The sequence below is a fragment of the Enoplosus armatus genome, chromosome 16 (assembly GCF_043641665.1).
Source record: "Enoplosus armatus isolate fEnoArm2 chromosome 16, fEnoArm2.hap1, whole genome shotgun sequence".
Lineage (NCBI taxonomy): Eukaryota > Metazoa > Chordata > Actinopteri > Centrarchiformes > Enoplosidae > Enoplosus > Enoplosus armatus.
The window spans coordinates 9,778,019-9,803,041 of NC_092195.1; the positions used below are offsets into that span (position 1 = coordinate 9,778,019).

At 40.9% G+C, this 25,023-nt stretch overlaps 1 protein-coding gene across 1 annotated transcript in view; it reads right to left on the reverse strand.

Annotated features, from left to right (window-relative positions):
• The window catches only part of gabbr2 (gamma-aminobutyric acid (GABA) B receptor, 2), a 160,209-nt gene that overhangs the window by 69,383 nt on the left and 65,803 nt on the right, over positions 1 to 25,023 (reverse strand). Inside the window, exon 3 of the mRNA XM_070922051.1 lies at positions 7,713 to 7,883. Within this exon, the coding sequence (XP_070778152.1) occupies positions 7,713 to 7,883 (171 nt within the window). The remainder of the gene's footprint in view (positions 1 to 7,712; positions 7,884 to 25,023) is intronic.

The window sequence follows — 25,023 nt, forward strand, 5'->3', positions numbered from 1 at the left end:
ACTGAACTTCCTTGTTGTTGGCTAAAAAGAACCAGCTAGAAACTCCATGTGTATCAGAGGTGACATATGGCACAACAGCAGGAGTGGTTGAATGGTTTCATCACTCAGATAGATGTGCAGAATGTATGTATATACAGCATGTATAAAGCAATAAAGATAGAGGCATGCTATCTAATGTTCTGAACTGCTGTCTGCATGTTGTACCTTAAACTGAATGGAATAACAGAAAGACAAGCGTCTTGGCATGTCAGCATGACAAAGACATCAAACCGTCACAATCCTGATTCAACTCTGTTCATTGTCGAGTTGTAACCCTCACAATATTCAGCGTGCATTTGTCACTGTGATACGCATTTGTTTTTCTCAGAATGACACAAAAAAAGCACAATTGTATGCTTTAAATGATCTCAACTGGTTGTCCGGGGCTTGACAAAGAGCAGACATATGTGTAGTACTGTAAATGTATCTGTGGCAGCTGTATGTCTGCTTTGATGTATAGATTCGGTGGTAATGGGATTGGAGAAGAAGGAGAATGGAGCAGGTGGCCCACTGTGATGGCGAGCTTGAGGTGGTTTATCATACTGCCTCTCACTCTCTTTCACCCCTCACAAACACACGTACTATGATTCATCCCTCTGGCTTCTCTCCTTAAAGCTGCAATTTCAGAAAATACCTTTTCTTTCCCAGCAGACATTTTGAATTGTCATGGTAGGAAAAGCACAGGTGTAACTAATAACATTAATGGTGGCTCTGTTCCATTTAGGTGTTCCAGCAAGGCATGCCAGTGAACCAGCATGCACAATACCAAGGCCCTGGCATGGGAGCACCTAAATGGAATGCAGCCATTATCAATGTTACACCTGTGTTTAACAAGTCAACGTGTCTGCTGTGAGAAAGATCTGCAGTTTTCATGCTGAAGTTCACTATTGACATCTCCTCCTCCCTCGTTGGCCAGATTTTTCTGATGTCCTCCGGCCATGCCCTGCAGCAATCAGCCCCTCCATCCCCACCCGAGAGCTCGGCATTAGGGGCCATGCTGAGACATCAGAGCGGGTGTGCGCTCAAATGGGCATGCCAAGCTCAGTTGGCAGAGACAACATGTAACAGCTAACAGATGAAGGCCCTGTGTGTTTGCCCTATATTAGTCTGTCAATGTGCATGTGTGCCACGGTTTAAATCCATATTCACGTGTCCTATATTGCTTCAACCCATATTTATATACATAGAAACACTGTTCCCTGAGTGACACTCAAATAAATATCTAGCTTGAAATTTGTTTGTAGTTTGGTTATTGAAAGAGAATGGAGGGTTGGGTCAGCTTGAATTCATGTTAATTATAATGACAGCTTGTCATGTCAGACAAAAGGCATCAAAACAATCAAAGAAACTTTTCCATTCCTGCAGCATATGCTTCCAGCAGAGTTTCAGAGAATGGACAGCAGAGGTGGATTATGCTGAATGAGTGGTTTAAAAGAATTCTATGGACATTTTATTACTGTTTTATGCTGTTAAAAAGTATGATTATTGGAATCAACTGTAGATTCAAGGCGTCCATAAAGAAACTTCAAGCTTCCATCTTCCAAGTGTACACGGTGTAAGCGTTTCATACTCAAAAGATGGATTTCAGGAGGAGTATCACTTCACAAATAGCTACAGCACATCAAAGTGGTGTGAGCATAGTTACAGCAGTTAGCATCCCTAAGGATATAAAACCATGGCCGCTACCATTACCACTAATGCCACTGTCACTGCTATTACTGCTACTGCTGTTAAAATTAGCCATCACAGCTATTTCGTGTAATCAACTAGAAGACTGTTGTCATCTAAAAAATCATCACATCAACTTTATTTCCCTCATGTCTCTAAATAATCGCCTCCTCCCCTGGTACCCTGGAGGGAGCTCTAAATCACTCTGTACATCACTCACTCCTGTACAAACATTCCCTCGAATGTACTGCTCGCTGAGCTGAAACAACAGGGAGGCCGGAGTGGATCAATACAACCAGGTTTTGCTCTTGAGGAACAATTGGCGTGGTGGTCAGGACATGGTACAATGTCCTGTTGTGTTGAGCCTTGATCTAAAAGGCCTGGCTGCTGCAACCCTAAAAGGAAACTAGCTTGGACGAGAAATGGATTGCAGCAGGTTAGCTTGGATGTTGATGCGGTGTGTTGGAGCGAGCACACAGGTGGATGGAATATGCAGAGGCACAAACATACAGCTATACACAACAATACAAAGGCTGACACGCGATGGCATTCACGTATGAGAAAAAAAGCCCTTGTCACATAAGGGTTCTTATTGGTTTGATTTTGCGTTTCCTCCACTGAGATGGAAAAGGACAAATGCATCTGTGTTCTGGTGGAGTATTTTAGAGCGAGGGAGATAGAGGGGAGGAGGACAGATGGATTGAGGGACGGAAGGAGGGGGAAAGTGAGCAGCTTTACTGCGTAACAAAAACATCCTCCATTGTTTGGGGCAGCCTGGGAATCCCCAGCAGCCAAATACAGAAGAGAAATAATCCTGCTGCACTTCTGGGCATGCACACACACACTCACAAATATGCAACTACACACCCACACATGATGGACAAAATGTCAGAAGCACTCAGATGTGTGCAATGCATCAGTGTTTAAAGAGGACATTAACAAAATATGATTCTATTTATATGCAGAATGTTTTTATCTGCAAACACAATAACGCATACACACAGACATATACAACCACAAACTAAATGAAGATGGACTAGTGAGCTGAGGAAGTTGAGGGATACCCTGTGATTCTTCGGGGTGTCAGAATGAAGTATCATCCCATACCTACACTTCATGCTGTCTTCTATTCTACTGACTGTGGCAGAGGGTCATACTTGCTCTGCACTGAAGCCCTTTTATATAAATTGTATAGGAAAATTAAAACATACTTAAAGTCCGGCATCAGAGCTTTGATTCTCAAGTTGTGAAGGTTTTTAATATGCATTGGTAGTACAACAATGTGCTTGTGTCATTGTTACAAAATCCATCAATCATCCAATTATTCTTCTAAACTTCATAGCATATTTTGTAGGGCCGCAACTACAAAGGATTACTTTCATTATCAATCTATCTGCCGTTAAGTTTCTCAACTAATTGTTTGAAAAAACCCAAGGTGACGTTTTATTACAATTGTTTTGTTTTGACCAAAAGATAGTTAGTTTACTACTGTATCACATACAGCAGATACTCACAATTAAGAAGCTGGAAATAGGTAATGCTTTGTATTCATAAACAATATAGTTGCTGATCAGCGAATTGTTTCATCTTTAACAACTTGTAAGATTTAAACCTCAGCAATCCCACATTTTAAGCATGATCCCGAGATAAAGTAGGTGCACTGGCCACTATTACTGGCTAAGCTTTCCATTTGCAAACAAACAAAGACTTGCCCCAAAAATAAAAAAGCACATCCTTCAGGCAACAGAGAGACAGACTAAAGTGAGTGCCCTGATGCTGAGTAAGTGTAGCTTTTGATGATTCAGATGGTACCAGTACGACACTGTGAGACAAACAGACTGCGGTGGTCTAACCTCAAATCACATCATTTCCAGGCACGTTCACCCTTTGTGGTGACGGATGTGATCATGGGTGTGTTTATTAGTGTCACACATACCAGAGGGTTTTTTTTCACCATGCATTTATGTGTCATATCTGTATAAGCTTTGTGCATGTTAATGTACACTTTTATAATGTATTTATGCCAGTCATGTGCTTATACAAACTAGCGTGACAAATGGTTGTGCCCCAGCCTGATGACAAGCTCTCGAATGGCTTCCTCTCATGGCCTTACATGCCCTGTACAATGGCATGAATGAGTCATTCTGGAGAGGAATTTATACAACATTACATGGTTATTTGTAATGAACAGCCACTGATGGCTTAAAACAAATTATGAAACGCACAAACAAGGACAACAACCGAGCAATGTTTAGATTGAAAGCAAGATTTTTGTGAAAGGGAGAGAGGAACTGGGAGAGAGTGGATGCTGAGAGAACTTCTGCTAAATGTATCAGTGGTCATAGTGTAATTAAACACTTGAGCTCAGAGGGTTCCAGGCAGAGGACAGAGTCCTAATCCTGCTCCCAGTCAGGTCTGTCATCTGACTGACTGATGATGGCTGCTCTGTTCCTGGGTGAGCCCTGTTTGTCTGGCAATCTCAATAATGTTGATTGCTATGTGTGCGTGTGTGTGTGTGTGTGTGTGTGTGTGTGTGGAGAGAGACACCTTCACACTAGCAAATACCTAGCCTTTACTCGTTCTCATCTCTCACTACAATAAACCACAAATTAATGGCACATCAGTGTCCATCCACAAACAGGGTGTGTGTGTGTGTGTGTGTGTGTGTGTGTGTGTGTGTATGTCCGTGTGTGTTTCAATGGTGCCTAAAAATAGAAGTGACAAGCTGGCTTTAGCTTACAGGTTACAGTCCCAGGGGACACCATACTGTATGTATGTGTGTGTGTGTGTGTGTGTGTGTGTGTGTGTGTGTGTGTGTGTGTGTGTGTGTGTGTGTGTGTGTGTGTGTGTGGTGTGCATGCCACTGACTGAGTCCTTAACAAGCGTTACATAACATTAACCTTGTGAGCAGTCTCCCTGGGAAACAGCACTGCGGATCATTGGGAGAGAGAGCACGACAGAGAGTGAAAAAGAGAGACAGAGGGATGTAGAGGTGGTGGAGATGACAACACTGTCGATAGTATACTCATTATGCAGATGCCTAATGTGCTTGTGTGTACACACACCCATACTGTAAATACAGTACAATATCTAGGGATGTTCCTAAATCCAAATCCAATACTCAACAGAACATAAATAAATAATTTAAATCATGTAATATTTGTTTTTTTCCACATTTTTTTTAGTATCATTTGTTTTCAAAAGCCTCTACAGAAATCGTAATGATAATCCACTGAAAATGACTTAAGGCTTACTTTTTCCAAAAACCAAATTAAATACTTTACTGGGAAATTTTTTTTCGAAGCCTTCAGTAATGCTGCTCTTCTTCCTCTCATACAGCCAGCTGCTCGTCTCCATTAATTTCAGTACAATTTGGAAAATTAACTTGCAGAGATACGAAACTTTCCTGAGCTGGGTCATTTTGTACAATGCACATATGTTTTTATTTTCTGTTTTAGGATAGCTCCTTGAATGCTGTATGGCAATGCAGCTACATGAGCTGACTCGTTTGAAAATCATTAGAAGTAGGATTTCCACAGGAGCTCTGACCACTCAGACCCACTGCTGCTGTGATTCGGTAACACTAGGGTCTATTTTGATGGTGTGTAAAAGACTTATCTTGTTTATGCTGTTTATGAAGACATTGGCTATTTACTAAAACATTGTATTTTTAGATACTTGGGAAACACAGTATAAGCCAATAATTGTCACATGACGACAATCATGTAAGCTCTGAGTATAAAACATGAATATTGTGAATACCAGTATACATATATTGTAGACAAGACAGCCTCACATATACAAACAAACTGGCATGCGTGGATGAATATGCAGGTTGATTAGGCGGGTCACTATGCAGTCCTATGCAATTCAGGGATGAGTTTGAAATGATTCATGTAAAAACCCATAGTTATTTGACAAGATGTAGGAGGCTCGTCCAGTTTGCTCCAATATGCATTGTTTTGCATGAGTGCTTGTCTCCCCGAATCTCTACAACGGAGGAGGCAAGTGCAAAGTTAGCATGACCCAAAGAGCCACAATAGCCACATTTATGGGAAATACGCCCGGTTGAACTAAACTGGAGTGATCCTTTAATGGAACTGTGCCATGAGATGGTAACAAATAGACTCATAATGCGTTCTATTGTTATTTTTGTTTTTCTATTCTCTGGCGGTATCCAAACAACATTTACTACTTCGCATCTCATCAACCATTTGTCTTGCTACACACTACCGTGATTTCCCGATGCACCAAAAACCAGCGCGCTCTGAACTTCACAGAGGATTGTACAAATCGCGAAGTACGGAAACGATGCTTGCATATTTGTAAATCAGGATTAGAGGCCAATCTCGTGGCAGGTTGATTGAATCGAGCCGCCCGTCTTCCTCCCGTCCTAAGCCCCTTGGCGCTTTCAGGAGGGGAGAGATAAAGGGATTTGGGCTCTCTGAGATTTGCAGTGAGACTTCTTATACACCCCCCACCTCCACCTCACACCCCCAGCTGCTGAGCAGATTGTTTTCAACCAGGGCCTCGAGGCTAGAGCTCATAATTTGTTTCTCAAATTCACGCTTTCAATACCTCTGGCATGGCCTTTTTTTAACAGAGTGTTCCTGGGTCGCTGATATAATGTTTGTGCCGTGAGTTTGAAACGTGCACGTTGTGTCGATCCCTTCCACAAACAGGAATATGTTTATCTCACTAGTCATCATCCACTTTGGCATAATATGATTTTAACTTTTATTATATTTTGTTAATGGTTTCAGTCAATTGACTGAGTGGATTGTCATATCTCCTGTTTATCTTATAGTAAAAAGCTGCTAGACACTCAGCAATAATACAGGAGAGGATTTTTTCTTGGAGAATGCAAATGTGTGCCCTCCTGTTCCCGAGACAAAATCCAATTTACCACAACCTCCAAAAGAAGTCCACTAGCTTTAAAATGTATTTCAGTGCCAACAATATCACAAGAGAGTTAACTGCAAGTGCTGAGTCAGTCTCCCAAACCTAGCCATATATTGTACAGTAGGCCAAGTGCTGCTCTCTGTCTCCTGAACAGGACAGGGACATTAAACTACACTCCAGATAGAATTTGGTAAAGAAATACAATCTGATATATAAACACTCATTTCTATTACAAAAGATGCTTCGCTGGCACAAAGTGGATGGAAACACTATTTCTGCTTGATTTCCAGCCAGCAAATTCTTTTGATCCATTATTAAAGACTTTCATACATGGTGTAAGTGATAGGATTAAGCTTCAGTTTTAGTTTCAAAAATGTTAATCTTCACATTTACATTTGAATTTAATTGATTGCCACCCACACAAATCAAGTTGGCATCATCTATATGATGAAAAAAATGCCAATCATTGTTCAGTACTGATACTACTCTGACAAGATAAATAATAAAAGTCCCTGACTGAGAATACATTCAGAGTTTCATAACAGTGAGCTGTTAACCTTCACCTTCAGAGCATGAAAACGTTTCTCCCATAAAGCTCGGAGGTATGAGGATGTCAAGACTGACTTTGAAAACTCCTGTACAACAGAAAAACACCTGTAAACACACAAGTGCTGTCTTAGCACAGAGGTGTAAACAAATGTCCACAGGACATGTTCAGGTCTGCATGTGGCAAGGCTGATAATACAAAAACATGATATTAAATATTGACATGTCCACTAGCTTTATATTTATGTATCTGGTCTACTTTCTTAACTTGTAAACGTTTTATGAATGCAGTATTTATGCACAATAAATACAAAAACAGAGAGAACGTGAAACCATGGACCAATATGGTTGCCCCTAATTTCTTTATGTACAGAAAACTGAGGTTGCACTGCCTTCTGATGGAGAACAACCTCTTTGCATCACACCGCTTCACTTAAGATTACATCAAAAGTGGTTCTTATTTCCTGTGCGTGCACTATACAACTTTAGGTTTCTTTGGCAACTTTTGCAAAAGTTTGCATAACAAAATCTTTTGTCTTTAAAAAATCAACACAGACCTCTGAGAACCTCTGAACATCCTGTGTGAGGGTCCCCACGCGGCTCCAGTTGTAGTAGTTGAGGAACTTCACTACTGCTGGGTTCACGGCGTTGTCTGATGGGACGGTGCGGAAGAAGTTGGGGTACTTTTTCTTGTCTGCCAGAACTGGAGTTGTTGCTGCAAAGGACAGCTGGAACGACAGAAGAGAGGAAAATACAGTGAGCTTCGAGTCTGACTCTTAAATACTGCAGTCATAAATAATCCTGGCAACAAACTGCCAGATATACTGATGGTACTGTGTCACTGAACATAATGCACGGGATGACAGATCTCAGGTCTGCCATGCTTTGGTCAGTGGCGTCCGTCATTTCAGGGATTAAACCATGGCAGTGCGGCCGTGACAAACGTGTACACATACACTCATTCATAGTGTAAGGGTGTGAACAAATCAACTCTTTCAAATTACTTCAAATGTCAGTGAAATATTTCCTTCAAAGAGTAACTGTAAATAGATCTGTAAATATTGGGCGGCTATTGATGACCCCTGTATGCATGACCTTTCAAGCTGGCTTCATACTGTGCCTGTACCTGTGCGTGTGTGTGTATGTGTGCGTGTGTGTGTGTGTGTGTGTGTGTGTGTGTGTGTGTGTGTGTGTGTGTGTGTGTCTTGGAGTTTGTATAGGTATGTGCCGTTTTGTGTGTTTGTGTTTTGATGGTGAGAGAAAAGCAGCTTAGCAATATGATTCATCTCTGGGTTGGTAAGTTAAAAGCATTTCCGTTCTTCACATGCAAGCAGTTTGAATCAGATTCCACACACACAGACACACACACACGCACACGCACACGCACACACCTAAGAATAACCTCAAACACTAATTGCCTTTTTACACACACGTATTATTCAGTTAAACCGCTGCAACCTAAGCAAATTTGAAGCACATTTCCTGTAACTCAAATCATGTTCAAAAAGGGAGAGTGTACCAAACTTTGAAAAGCAAACTTATTAAGTATTTTTCCAGAGCATTAGTACGCTAATGAACTAAATACGATGCAGGAAGTATAAACCCTCACTGAATGCAATATAGTTGGAAAAGTAGGAGTGTGAAAGCAGCTAAGATTTATTGAGTAATTAATGTAGTGCAAGCATGCTCATGAAACATCATGAGAATATCTATAAAAGTATCCCACTGGTGTTATGCATCTCTCTCTGAAACACACACAAACACCATCATCACCCACAGTCACAATTGTCCTCATCTGCACCCATTCCACCTTTCATTTGTCATTTCCATGCTAATCAAGTTTTGCTCTCCCTCGTCCACTTTGTAGCATATTTTCAACAATAGGTCACTAATTTTCTCCAGAGGCAAAAATGGCTGTAATTAATTTTTGCAGTAAGTCTGTACGATGTAACAACCAGCATGCGCTACAAAAAGACAAAGATCTTGCACTTTATTATTTACAAATACAAAGCCTCAAATAAGTGTTATTGGCAGCATCATTTATTATATTTGTAGAACTGCTATAAAAACAAGCTTGCAGTTATTTTACATGATGTGTTTAAAACAAAGCACGTCAGAAAAGGTACAGGACATGTCTGAGGTATTGTACAGACATCTTTAACAAACACCAAAGAGAAATTTGTAGATATGCATAACTTTCAGAGCAGAGGTCTGAAAGAGGTACTGAATATTGTCATGCACTAGCAGCTGAGCTGAGATAATAAGGCCCCATGCTCTATTTTCAATGTCCTATCTGTGGTAATATAATGAGCGATATGAATCAGTGCAGGGTTAATTACATACTTTGTAGAGATTAAGCAGAACTTGTGATTCATGATAGCGATCAACACAAGGATATTATAATTCTGACTGAGACTAAGAGGTACGCCAGTAGATTTCCTAAAAGTGTGCTAAAGCCTTGAGAAGTTCAAGCACCTCCTAACTTTAGGGATGACTGTGATATTCTCATTAAGCCTCTATCCACTTCTAGACATCTTCACTACTCATTAATCACAGTACTACTAGTATAATTGTACACTTGTTGAAACCTGATTACTGCTGAAAATGTACCGTAACATGGTTAAAAAGAGAGTAACTGACTTAGAATGACAGAAGTGTGAGAACTTAACTAAAGGATCAGAGGGCGTTCAAAAGTCACAGCAGGACCCAGGAATGTGCTATATGGTGTAAGATAGCACAACAGTTTAGCTTGACTTGACTGTGTTGGGCAGAAATACAGGCAAATCTAAATACTTGTTTGACTCCTTAAAATACAGGTAACATTAAAGATTATCACAGAATCTGCATGAATGACATGAGTATTTCAGTTTAAGTGGGTTGTCCTCCATATACAGTTTCACACATTAGCAGAAAAATGAACCCCTTCATTTACACCTTCACCCAGCTCTATGTTATCAGCCGAGCCATTTCAGTGGGTCCCGGATTCACAAGTCTTCACCAAACCAGCGGGAAACCCTCAGTTTGGCCCACCAAATCACCACTTTCTGCACAGACCCACAGGGGTTTGTGTTCACACATCAACAAGACGGGCTTTTAAAACAACGAATGGATTACAGCCATCAATTAAGCAGGAAGAAAGGCCTTTATCTTGCTACCACTGCTAAATCCAAAATCACCCACCAGTCTTAGAGGGCTTCACGGGGTCTTTCCAGCATTGCCTTAATCTCCGTTTAGCTAAGGCTGTTTGCTACACCCACACTGGGAGATGCTTCTATGGATCTCTAATATGAGCTAGTGATCTTCTAAAACCAAATTGATTGTGCCAGTTGTCTCACGACTGCGTTAGGAAGAGACTTTGTGGTTAGAGGAAGCTCCACAATCCTTATCCCTTTCCACCTTAACTGTTTGCCTGGTTTATACTGTTTTGTAGGAGTTGTTTTTTGCTTTTGGCACAATATTATTTGTTTCACCTGTTACAACACTACACTGAATTGAGGATCATTAGAACTACAGAAAAAGATATTGACCAATAAACATACATGCTGAATTTAAAACTGTAGTACAGGTGCTGCAGTACTGGTTATCCATTTGGTTTTCTTTTGGAGGGAAAATAACACAAATGTAATGCAAAAATGTCAGTGATAACACTTTTTAAAAATAAAAACCAACAATGAATGATTACTTACAGAGATTAAATTCACCAAAGATTCTTCTATCAGGATGTTTTAGTAACACAAATATGTGGAACAGCAAGCCAGAGACTGATATATTATTTTTTTTTTTTCACAACTTGAGAAAACGTACTGTTCAGAAAATATTGTTTACACACGGAAAAATCCAATGAAAACATCAAGGCACTGTATGTAATCTATTTTTCATTACTCATGCAGGTAAAACTCTGACATGCAGTAACCCTTCAGGTTTACTGAACATGAGGCCATCAGATGTGTGGGAGTAAAGGCCTTGATATATTAAGATCAAATATTGTATTTTGTTAATCAAACTATTGACTTAAGATCAATTGGACCCTTTGCTGTGGGTCAAAATGGACCATGGAAAGCAGAAAATAATATTTGAGTATTAATGTCCAATCATGACATCAGGCAAGTTTCTTCATCTGTTTCACATCAGAGCAAAATCTGGGACAGTGACAAAAATATTTCTTGTTTGGCCACTGAATCCAGGTCAGCTGATGTGAAGTTTACTAAGATAAATTGCACAATTTTTCTTTTTCTCACATTTCATACGAGCCAAAGACTACAGGTCAATCCAAGTCAGCTATAGCACAGTTTTGTGAGGACAGTGTATTAAGACCATCAAGATGAGAGGGAGCTCCAATGTATTATTTATAGAATAGGCTAGTCTTTATCTAACTCTGAACAGCCTTTTTCAGTGGAAAAGCCAAAAATAGTTCCATGATATCACACATCTGAGAGTAGTGGCTTATGTAAGAGGGTTTTAAAGAGGGCCGGCCCAAATAGGATGGTCTTTGGTGGAGAGCTCTACACCAGTGTCAGATTCACACATGCAGTGTGCACGTACACACAGATCACGCACAGGTTAAAGCACATGCATTCACACACTCTCTTACCACAGATCTCTCTGATACGCACAAACTACAGCAGCCTTCCTTTGCCAGTAGTAATTAAAACTGTGGTGATGGGCTCCAGGCAGCTTCTCCCTCTCATCTCACCACAAGGTCAGTGAGGCTCTCGGAAATATGACTGAAGATCCGTCTGGCCCCACTGAGACAGGACGTTTTTGGGAAGACTTGAGGTGAATTGCTGATACCATCACAGTGGTGATCTATTCAGACATTCTGTACACACAGTCGCTTATCACATTCCATTTGAAGTGAGTACAAAAGCTTTTCTGCCTCTCAGTTTGGGCTTATTCAAGGCACAATCAAACTAGTTTTATGTTTATGCGTGGATGAAAAGTGAGAGAGGGGCCCAGAATAGAAAATAAGAGGTACAGTGAGAGCAATGTGTTTACTGCTGATTCACCAGGTACACCACGAGTGAATAACGTTTGAATCAGGTTCCACGACACTTAACTGAGTAAATGGATTACATTTCAAACTCCTTCAAAAGTCGATTACCAACCGATTCTTTGTAGGGGCTTTAGGACTTGCAATTGTCACGACCGCTGTCCAGGGTGCTGATTCTGGGACTGTCCTGAGCTCACATTCACCCCAGCAGACTAGAATCCAATGAGGAATAGTTTGCTTTGACTGATCAGCCTCATCATTCTGTTAAGCTCACTGTATATACCCTGTTGTTGTGTCCTGTTAAGCAAATTTACAGCAACCACCATGTGCTGCAACAATGCTTGTGCTCTGTGAGGCTATACTTAGGTACAATAGTGCTTCAAGCTAAATACAGACGTCAGCATGCTAATTTGCTCATAATGACAATGCTAAAATCACATTTTCCATGTTCACCGTCTTAGTTTAGCAAGTTAGCATATTAGCATATTATCATTTGCTAATTAGCAGTCAACACAAAGTGCAGCTGAGGCTGATCATTAGATTTGAAGTATGTGGTGATAAACCAAAGTATTGGACAGATTTTTGCCCTGATGATGGCACTAGATGTAAAGTCAGGGGATCACACTTCATCCTGAGGAGAACATGAAAAAATTTCATGGCAACCAATCCAATAGCTGTTGAGACATTTCACTCAAAACCACAAGGGGTGAAAAGTCAGGGGATCTGAAAATGTCTCTTTTTTTAGATCCTCTGCAATATACCTGCCTGATTTGGCATGGGATTTGGGAATCAATGGTGCATAAATTAAAGGCAACAAGCCTTACAAACTATCCTTGCACAAGCAAGGAGAAATCAGGAAGATGCAAGAGTGTGTCTAATCACATTGACGGATCTAATAGCATTGATTGGTCCTAGCGGGACTACTTCGCAATAGGATCTGCTGGTGCTAATTGTGTGGTTGGCCTTTGAATAATGAAGTGGCTATCGTGGAGAGGCTAGATAAAAAATGAATGGTAGGTAAATATCAGCTTGCTCACAGCACTTTGCTCATGCCTTTCATGTTTATCATACGTGTAACATCACTGACTAATCTGAAACTGGATTTGTAATCTGACAGTGTCACAAATGTATTCTATGCAAAAAGACTCACTTTTGAGTCAAAATTGTGTATGTGCCTCACACAGAGAGGAGTGAGAGGCAAACAGAATTTATTCTATAATAATCCTTCCAAATGGTTCCAGTTCAGGAAAATTGATGTTACTCCACCAATGTTCACCACTTATCCAATAACAAGCACTTAAAAACAAACTGCCACTCTTTGATCAAGTATCTAGGTACAAATATCAATAACCCTAACTTTTGTGGAAGAGCATGATCAATTTTTCAACAACACACTGACAACCTACAAAATATCCAAAAATAAACACTGCTCTGCACTTTAAAAAACACTCTCCAGTCTTCACCTTACAAATTCTAATACGAATTCAAAAATGTCTGGTATAGAAACGTGTGCTGCAGTAAACACTTATCTGTTATCAATAAGGCATGATCAGCAGGTCACACAAAGGTCACACATAAGGTGATGAATGACTTACATTCACACACACACACACACACACACACACACACACACACACACACACACACACACACACACACACACACACACACACGTGTTCAGTCCAGTGGCAAGCTTGACAGGGAACTAGTCAACAGCAAGTAAATTCAACATACCACTGACGGAGGAAATACTCGCGAGACAATATACTCACATTCTGTGAATACATTACAACATTATTGATCCCCCAAAATGAAAAAACTGGTTTCTATGTCCATATTTTCGAGGGGTAATCTGAGTCTACAATTAATTTTACACGCATGCAAGTTACCTGAGTGAGACTGTGATTGGATGCATCCCAGAATAACACTATTTGGAGAGGTGCTTTGAGGCATCTTCAGCAAGTTAGAAAACTGAAAGGAAAGGTTCCATAATTGCAAGGGATAGTATCAAACAACTTCAAACGCTCAACCCACCTGAGCCTATTATTTCTACCTTTCGCCCACAACACAACAGATTCAAAGCCCATCCATCCTGACGGAGCCCCCAGACCCCGTGCAGAGTAATAGCTAGGTAATAGTGGTGCTGTTGATCAGGAAGCACAGAGGTGGTCCTGGGGTTTATTCAATATTCAAGAGAGGCATTTGGCGCACCGTGGGAGCACCCAGCTGGAGAGGCGGCAGTAAGGGAGAAGCTTTGGACCCCACACCGACCACATCCAGAACTCATTAACACCAGGATGGAGGAGGGAGAAAGAGATGAATATTGTAGGTAGATGGTAGGTAGAGGGATTGAGTGAGAGGCCCAGTGATGATAAAGGAATCAGATATGGAGGTGGGGAGATGATGGAGGGATACAGACAAGCAATCTGAACAAGGGAAAGAAGAAAGATGAGATAGGAATTATGAGCCAGTCATCAAGTGCTGTGTGTGCAATCTCATTATTGATCTTGCATAGTGAAGTTGGGTGTGTGTGGGCTGCACGAGTGTAAGCAGACAATACACACACACACACACACACACACACACACACACACACACACAGTATTTATGCATATCTACACATCATACCACACCAACATATGGCTCAGCCAAGCATGTGTTGGAGAAAAACAGAAAACCATTGTCTCCAGTTGTGGAAAGGGATGTGAGGCGGTGCATTGAAGTAATCTCATTTTAAAGTTGGGGGGCATGTGTGAGTGTACAGTCGCTCTCTTAAACCTTACCTCTTTTTTTCCTGAAAACTCTTAAACTCATTACACAGAGAAGTAGCCCTTCTCTGCTGCTTGTACGAGTGCCTACCACATATAAAATACAATAAGGCTTTGACACTTGCATGTAGTTGATGTCTAACCATAAAGACTCATTCACATATAGGGCAGGGAAATGTGGGTAAAATCAATACCATGATATTAATACAAATATTTTTCCAATATCTATATAAATCAAAATATGTCAAATGCATTTATAGACCGTATGTGAGCATCAAAATCGATTTAGTATAAGTATTGGTTTTTAATTTTTCCAAATGGCTGGGAGCTATTTGAGATGAGGCACATTAGCCATGTGTGTGCATGGGTGTGCGTACTGTATGTGTGTCTAAGTGTGAGTTGTATGTGCTGGGCGTAAACGGCAGAAGCTGGACAGGAAGTGGAGGCTGATAGCGGTGAGGCTGGTAAACAGACGATATGAGTACATGTAGACATGAGAAGAATTCAGAGCAGTAACTGAGGCCTTTTGACCCCCATTACAGTGATCACTGTTGGCATTTCTTCTTTAGCAGGAATTAAACATAGAAACACGGAACATGGTGAGAAATAAAATCTTGTGTAGGACTGATATTAATACAAATTATGGGAATAAAGGAAATAACAGCTGTTGTCTTTCTACTAATATTAATATCTAGTGATGCTGTGAAATCTACACGTGTGAACTCTTTTCTACAAAAGCAGTTATGTAGCTTTTAGTATCTGGGATCCAATGTCTCACTGACAACATTAGCTCAACATGTCATTAGTTCAATATTTCATCATTAGCTTCTCAAAACGCTTCACACATTGTGTTGCAGTGTAGAATCTGTCAATCATGAATGATATTTTATTCTTGTTGCTGGGGTTTTAAAGAAAAAAAATACAGAATCCCACTTTCATCACATCAGAAAAACTCCAATGGAAGAATTCCCATATAGTGATAGAAACAGGAAACCTTACATTCAAGCAGGTTGATTTCAACATCAAAGAAACTGTGAAAACCCTCTTCATTTGTGGAAACACTAGACTCTGGCACTACTGTGCTGTGGCAGGATCCTGCTCATCATCACATACTATGTCCACTGACTGGCCTCGAGACAGGTGAGTGATGTGGCAGTCGCCTCTTCTCTAATAGCTTACGGCCTGCTGCAGCCCCCGCCCTAACATGTCAATCATGTTATAGCTTATGCCAACATGTACACACCCACCCATGCACACGAACTGAGTGATGTTCTATTTATGCTTGCTGGCCTTGCACAACACCACACCACATCACTCTTATCTCAGGGCAATCATCCTGGTATTCGTCCCTTTAGTCTCTTGTCTCAGACGGTCATTCTCAGCAGTTAGGCCTTTCCTTCCTCATGTCTGTATCTGGCTTCACTTACTGTCAAAAACGAAGCACCATTCTGGACAAACGTCAGACTACATAATATGACGAAGAGCTTGAAGGATCTGATGACAGGTCCAATGTGATGACAATGATGTATTATTTCTACTTTTTCAGGATTGCTTCTGCTATAGCAAATCATTTGCACTCTAATATCCTCTCATCTGCATCCTAACATGCATTTAAACTTGCTGCACAAGGTTTGATGTTTGGACTGGCCTTGTCTGAGCACTTGCACATTGCCACTAAACCTGTGCTGTGCAAGCATTCAACCTTTGCTGCGCTGTGTTCAATGTTTGGATTGCCCTGCACAAGCATTCAATCATACACGCACTGCTGCTGAATCGCTGCTGTGCAAGGCATGGGGCTTTCATTTACTTGCCGCAGGTATTTCATCCACCATGCACAGACATGTCACCCACACACGCGACGCCTCTTCTAAGGCTCCCCTTGTTCAGTTTGGTCCACACATCATAGACAAGTGTGACAAGTAGGAAGAACAAGATGTATTGAGAGAAAGTGAGGAAAGGGCTGAGAAGATAGCAAAGAAGAGAATTAGTAGACAGCAAAGTAACCTGTTCTACCTAAATCTGTAATCTCAAACACATTAAACCACCTAAAAATGTCACCTATGAAGCCAACTGTTAAGAATCACATAATACAAAATCCAAGATATAAGGCTCAAGCTTATAGGTTGAGGCTCCAGTTAATCACTGATAGGCTGATGGTTGCTCATCTTACTTGTTAATGCTGTGTAAAGGAGTTTGAGCTCAGATTAAGATGCTTAGGCTCTTCCCTCAAGTTGACCACTTAAAGCTACATCACTGACACAGGCTGCATAGCATAGTGAAACTTGTGGAGTCTATTCTAAAGGTCATGGCTGACCTCAGTACTTGGCTTGCCAGACACAATCAAATGTGTAGCTGTAGAGATATGCTGAGCTTGATATATCCATTGAAGAGGACCTTATGGACCTTACTAGAACCTTATTATGCCAAAAATGCCAAATAATGAGGTAAATATATGTAAAAGTAATCTCTGTGAGCCAAAAGCTCAGTCTTCAGACCGCCCTGAATGCTTCGTTTCCAACAGTTTTTTCAACCGCTGTTTCTATCTGATGTCAGATAGGCATGGATGTCCTTATATAGTATCTCTGCTCCAGGCACAGACGAGATGTTTATGTTTATGTCAACGTTGCTTACATGGCGCTCAGAGGTACTTCTGGACTTCCAGAACTTGGCCACCCAATCAGGGCTTGAAGATACTGGGGCGGTGTGTTTCTGACAGAGGGTGAGCTGTGGGGCTGCATGAAGGGCCAGTATAAGATAAATTGTCTTACTGTGAATCATGCATAGCTACTCTAGTGAATCACAAAATCAAAATATAGAACTGGAAATGAGCATAATAGCTCCCCTTTAAATGTCCTTATGTCAAAAGGTAAAGATTAACTCATAAGAGAACATGTCTGCATGTAAATATTCTTCATTAACTAAAGCTGTAAATCAAAGGACATATGAACATGTATGCAGGAAGTAGTCACCTTCTCCTGCTCCATCTTACAAACCAAATAATTTATAAGGGCCTATTTGTCGTATGTGCTTGGCATGTTGGGCCATTAATCAATAAAAGTGTCACTTGTCACCGACGTGTCTCTGGGAGTGAGAAGCAAGAAAGATGGGACACCCCCCTCTCATCACCTCTGCCATGAGACAAGCTTATAGGACTCGGCCATTCTTCATATGGCCATCCGTCGACACGCTGTCCTTGAACGACGGGGTTGAGCAGCAAAGCATCGCTATCACAAACAGGATCGAGGAAAACATTTTCTTATCGATCCAGGTGTGGTGGAGTGTACAGCGGATATCGACAGGATCGGATGTGAAGCGAGAGGAGAGGATGTGACGCCCACTTAAGCTACAGCTTGAGAAGTCAGTTACCAGAGCATGTTTATGAGTGAGCATGAGCGAGCATGTTCAGAAGGATGTATGACATAACAGCCAATCTGTAAGACACAGGAGTTGTGCTATTCATCATTCTGTATGTGGCAGCTCTCCATTACTAAGACCACTTTTTGGGTCTTACTCATGTGGTTGACACAGTATCACTGCATGCTAGCCAAACGTTAGACACAGAGAAATCAGTGAATACTCAGGGGGAGGTGGGTGGAGGGGGCTATGAGTGATGGTATTCTGCCGCCTAGCTCCATAACTATTCTATTTATAAATTGAGATTTGATACCGTAACCTGAAATCTCACTGTGCTCCCTGCTGCTGCCACTTGGCTGTCTATGAATGATTAATGAGCAGATGCTGAACTGTAGAGACCATTATTGTTCTTTTCTCGCCCTCCCTTTCCTCTCCATCCATCGCTCTATACGCTGATTCCTTTGGGGAGGCAGGGGATTACATTGCATGAGCTAGTATTTTTTCTCTGCTTACTTGGCCAGGTTGTAGTGAACACACTGCAAAAAATGTCGATGTCCTCATAGTTAGAATTAAAGTGGTACTCCTGCCAAAATATTTTGAGCGTTGAATACCCCCTGTAGACTGCAAAGGTGGCTGTGAACATGTTTGCAGTTTCTTCTTAATAAGGACTTGCAGCTGTAGTCAGCTTTAAAGTTCCTAAAGACTTAGTTTCTAAATCTGCTACGATTGCTGGAGTCCTGCATGAACTGAGTTTTTTCTGCTAAAGTTAACAGTTTTAGTTACTTCAGTGTTAGTAATAAAGAAATAGTTTGACATGTTAGGTTACTTGCTTTCTTAGAGAGTTAGATGAGAAGATTGATGCCACTTTGATGTTTGTATGGTAAATATGAAGTTAAAGGCAGCAGCTAGTTAGCTTAGCTTAACAAAAACCCACTATTTAACATTTCTAATTTGTTTAATCTGTGAAAAACCAAAGTGTAAGAGTGACACAATGTGGTTTTATGGGGGGTTATGTGCCAAGCACAGTAGCTTTCTGGAGTCTTGTCATCACAGTGAGGTTGCCATGCAACCAGCAAAGAAGGTACTGTGACTTGCCAAGAAAAACTATACCTACCATTTTAGCAGCCTAAATCAGCTTGGTATGCAGGACACGAACTCCTCCCTACAACCTCTATGTAGTGTAACAATGCCACAGTTTTCCCTGCAATTAAAATGTGTTGCCATTGAAATTCATTGTTATTGACATAAATTTAAGCTGACCACAGGTGCTGTTTTCTGTCAGTGAGGAAATTACAGCCACCTTTCATGTTGGGGTGAGTGTTTCATAGTCAAATGATTTAGGGATAAGGTAGGCAGTACACTTTCATCTGCAGTATGCATTTATGAGAAGTGTTTTTGTTTTTTTAGACAGAAACATTTTTACTCCAAAATGAAGTCCTTTCTTATGATCGACATTTTTGTATAAAGCACTTATGGAACTTATATTTTGATGCCAATACTTGTGTACTTTTACTTTGTCTGAGTACTTCTTCCTCCACTGCTGGCCACTAAATGTCTTTCCCTCCTACTATTTTTCACATGCAGTAACCTTTTCCATTCCCTTCCCTCTATCATTTTTTCATGTTGTGCTGGCTCACAATTAAATGACTGCAAGAGTGTACACGGGAACAACCACACAGATTTCCATGACACTGTATGTCCCTGCTTTAACACAATGTTTCTTCTAGCCTGAGAAAATAAAGTGGGGGAAGCTGCAAGAAAATTGCTTACTGAAAAAATCTGTAGCCTATCTTTCCCCTGAGGAGGTGCGCACATGTTTACTGACGCTCAGTGAAATATTAAAATATTTGACAAATCGCACAGTGTAATATTCATTCTATAATAGGTTATGTATGGGCAGCGCAGGGGAAGCCCACACACAGACGATTCATGTTGTGAGTGGGCAAACATTTCACCGGAGACAACCAGCATTTGCAAATTACTATCTTTTAAGTTGGCAGCCTTCTAGTTTCTCTCTCTCTCTCTCCCATTTACTGGAGAAAGCATTTACAGCCCATACTTATGGGACTCTATCAGTCCCATTTGGTCCGATAATATTCAGATGTGACTCTTCCCCTTGCTTTTCAATTAAATTGTTAATGAAGACAACAATAAATAAGGCATGGGTACACAGACCAGACACGGCATGTCGGAGAGAGAGGAAGAAGGGAAAAACACAGCCTCGGTGCCAAATCGAGAGGATGCTGCTGCGAAGACCCAGATGGTTTCATGAGAAACATTGTCTCCCTCTCTCATTTTTGTTCTCCTGTACCTTCCCTGTCTTTTTTCTCCAAGGACGGCATCCTTGTTTTCATGCAAAGCAGAACAAGAATATGAGATGGGAACAGGAGAGGATACGTGCCTATTGCTCATAAACAGTTAAAGCTCGGCAGAATTAAACCAAATACAGGTGCCTTTCTATCACATTTTATATCTCTTGTAACTCTTATAATTGTAATTCTTCTTTCTATATTTTCCCCCCGATCTCTCTCTACATTTCTGTGTGTGTGAGAGATAACTATGTTTGTAAATGAACATCATCATGAGGTCATGCCTGTATGTCTGTTAAAGCCTGACTGATTTTTGGGCCGATATCAGCTTATCACAGTGTTAGCGTTATTGCTGTAAAAGTTGGCAAATGGAAGAAATTTGAGTTTGCTTTTAGATAGATTAGCATAAAGAGTTGCCATAGCATAGTTTGTCCACCAGAGACTGCACTCAAGTTTATTTTTCCATCTGAAAAATTAACCACTCTATATATATATATATATATGTGTGTGTGTGTGTGTGTGTGTGTGTGTGTGTGTGTTCACTATAATTCTTTAAACCTGCATTAACTGAACTCTTTTCAAAATATCAGTATGAGCCTCATGAATCCGTTATTGGTCTGACGCTTGTATCTGTGCCTCTGTGTGCATCTGTAGGTGTGCGTCAGTACCAGAATCCCTTGATCGCTCAAGCAAAGGATTCCATTACAGACGTTGGGCAATATGGAGTCTAATACAGCACTGCAGGAGTTCCAGTGACTTGTCCCAAATCTGGAAAGAAGCTTGTGGTGGGAGGGCCACTATAATTGGTTATACATCCTTGAAAAAGCTCCCCTGATGTCAATAGTACCCAGACCACCAAGCCCATTTCCCTCTTTCACTCTCTCTTCCACCATTCACAAAAAAAGACAATAACGTAATCCTGCAGATTTATCGCCACTGCTCTCACCCTCTCCTCCCTCCGTCTCTCGTCTTTCCTCCGCTCTTCATTTCTCTCCATTAGACGGCTAATTTGATTTGCAGGCTATCACTTCTCTACTTACAGCAAGGGAAGAGATGGCCTGGAGATGTTAGTCAAGAGATGGAGAAGCATAACATGCTTTTACATACCCGTGTTTTCCTGTGACAAGCACCTTGCACTATTCATACATGTGATTATGGCTTCACACAGTTGGTAATTCTAGGACATTTCTTAGCAATTCAAAGTCATTGCTATCTTGCTTTGAGGGGTGGCAGTTCAGAATTTTGTTGTATTGCACCACTGCTGAGCCGACTAAAGTGACCAGTGTGTGTATGAACAGGTAAACTGAGTCATTTTCCTGAGAACAAGGCCTGTAACCATGGTGACAGTTAGCAACACCAAAGATAGTGACTGTGTTATCTCTGGAAAGTGTTTTTACAGCAATTTTCCATTCAACAAGCTGACAGGTGTACATTTATCCCCCAGACTGTGATAAACTGACACCAACAGTGACTTCAAATGCTTTCTAACACATTTGCCTTTTAGCCAGGAGGTCAGGGTATAGTGTTGTGTTTGGGTCACCCAAAACTGATGGGATCAACTCTGATAGTAAGAAAGCGACAGGGTTAAAAATGTTTGGATGACACATACTGGTCTTAGCTCTATTTCTGCGAGGTACTGAATTGCACACAATAACACACACATCACATGATGGACACAGATTGGCTTTTTGCGGAAAGTTTAACACAGATTTTGGGGCTGGCCACTTGCTGACTTTTGTATTCATTAGTGTAATAGTATTATAGAGGAAAAGGTGGTGGTCAGTATAACTCTATGACTAACTATAATTACGTACTGTTACACGTTTGCTTTCCCTCTTTAGGACAGATTTTTTGCACTGACGTGAATTTAGAAAACTAGCAGTCGTTCCTCCCTACAGTCCATCAAAACACATTCAAAATTTTACATCATTTATAACTTAACCATCATAAATCCATGAAGCTGATAAGTGGGACACCCTAGAAAGACTTTTAGTTGTATTAGAGGAAAATGTGTTGCCACAAATTTTCAACAATATGGGAGCAGATTTAAAACTGTTGACTTCATCACTAGTGTGAACTGGACTTTTTCCATTCATCAGGAAATAGGGGAAGAGTCGACGCCTCCTCTTTTGCAGTGGAGGGCTAGAGAGTAATGTTATCACTCCCTTGATCTGAGAGGAGTCTCACAGCGAGTGCATTATGCATTATAGGAAACACTCTATTGAGATGTACTGAGAAATGACAACAGACTTGTACATCGATTAGTTGCATTCCTGTGTTGAGTGCACACACACACACAGCCCAGATGCTGTATGTAATCAGGTAATATACCTTGGTGTCACAGAGAAACATTTGGGGAGTTTGAGGAGTTTTTGAAGAGAGGGAAATATGGAAAAGGCATCAGACACAGCAGAGGACAGAGGAAGTGGTGGAAAACAGCACACACTGAAACTATTCTTAATACCTGAAAAGTATTCTTGTGAGCACTCACTGATTCTGTAATAACTCAGTGTTGAAACATGTGAAAAGCATCCACACTACATTACTCACACACACACACACACACACACACACACACACACACACACACACACACACACACACACACACACACACACACACACACACACACACAGTAATACACTTGTGTCTCTCTGATTAGTGAAAATAGCCTCTTTAAAAATCTAACTGCTACCAGACAGACTCAACACGCTCTCTAATCTGCTTACATCCCAGCCTTACTTCCATCAGAAGCACAATGTGTGAGGCTGGACACGAGTGCTCAGAAAAACCCTGTAGTCGAATAAACCACAGGGGAACGGAATTGAATAATCAAATGTGGCTCTTCCCTCAGCCCTCATTTCCCAACATGTGACCTGCCGTGGGCTTGCTGGATTATTTCTAACAGATTATTCCTCCAGAACCGGAGGGGAGCCGTGCCCTACGGCTTCGCTCAGCCAGGGACAGCACTCCCCTATGAGATGAAAAGGGCTGGGTACCCGCCTGTTTTTATGGTTTCAATGCGACACTTTCAGTTGTCGTCTTCGCTATTACAGGACAGACGCACATTACATGCATTGTACATGTACTGGCACTATGAAACACAGATATATCCTTTTTGTGCTCAAAGCAGTGAGTCCTGCCTCTCCAGGCCTACACAATACCTCTTTTCTCATGTCCCTTCAACATCAAGCATATAGCACTATAGAAATCACTTGGAAGGTAGTGAAATAGTAGAGATAACAATAATAATCAGAATAATAACAATAATAATAATAATAACATATGAAAGATAGTGTGCTATGGAAAAAAAAATGGAGACAAAGATTTTAGAGTGAAGGAAGCCCATAAACCTTTACATGCAACAGCGTGCTTTGCTTGGATTTCATAACTGGCGCTGCATTATGTTCATTACACACAGAAATTACATAACATGCTTTGCCGTGTCAAGTGGGACTGCAGAGGGCTTTATTATTTGGGGAAGGAAGCACACTTTGTGCACGCATACACAAACTGCAGCACAGCAGCCGCCCCTCCTGCCACTACAGTTATCTTCAGTACACCAACTTGATGAAGGCAGTTTTTTCAGTATGAAATATTATATTTTTTTCAAATGTCATTGCTAGTCCCCATAGAAATGGTTAGAAATTTGGACAGCCTGAGTTCCCCCGTCCAGTCAAAAATGGATGAGCCCAGTTCCTCTTCCCCTCCCATCCTGTGTGTCAAACATGATGCTCATTTGAACAAATAGTGGTACAGCACCAATTCAAATATGTTGATAACAACCATTGTTGAAAAATTATATCCATGTTTCCTACTGTATTACTGAACAAAATGATGCATCTGTCATACTTCAGTACTTACATTTCACCATGCCACCTGTTTACTACCTTGTCTAGACAACACACACAAAATATCGAGGGTTTTCTGGAGGATATCCCACTTTCTGAAAAGAGTAACTGATTTTTATTGACATCCTTGCTCTCTAGCAGTCTGCTTATCTACACTATGACACACAATTTCTCTCTAATAAACAGACTTTGATCAATGCAGCTACATTGGTAGCAGATAGGTGAGGCTGTAAATTGGCATCTATTTCAACTAATCCACTTTGGGTGAGTCTTTGGGAATCGTCTTTAGAGCTAGCCTGCTCTCCGACCATCTTCTTCTTTTCTTCTCAACATTCACAGCTCCTCTTTTCTGCTTTCTTCTCCTCTGGTTTAAAAAGGAAATTAGAAATGTTGTAGCCAAGGGAATGGAAAATAAAACTAAAAGCATTGCAGAAGATTCTAAAAAAAAAAAAGGGGGGGGGGGGGGGGGGGCTTATATTCAATATGTGCAGTTGGCAGTAATTCCATCTTTATAATTATATCATGAAACTATACATATTCTCCAGAATGTGTTGTTTCATTTTGACTTGAGAATTGTGCCATTTCTAAGTTAAGAC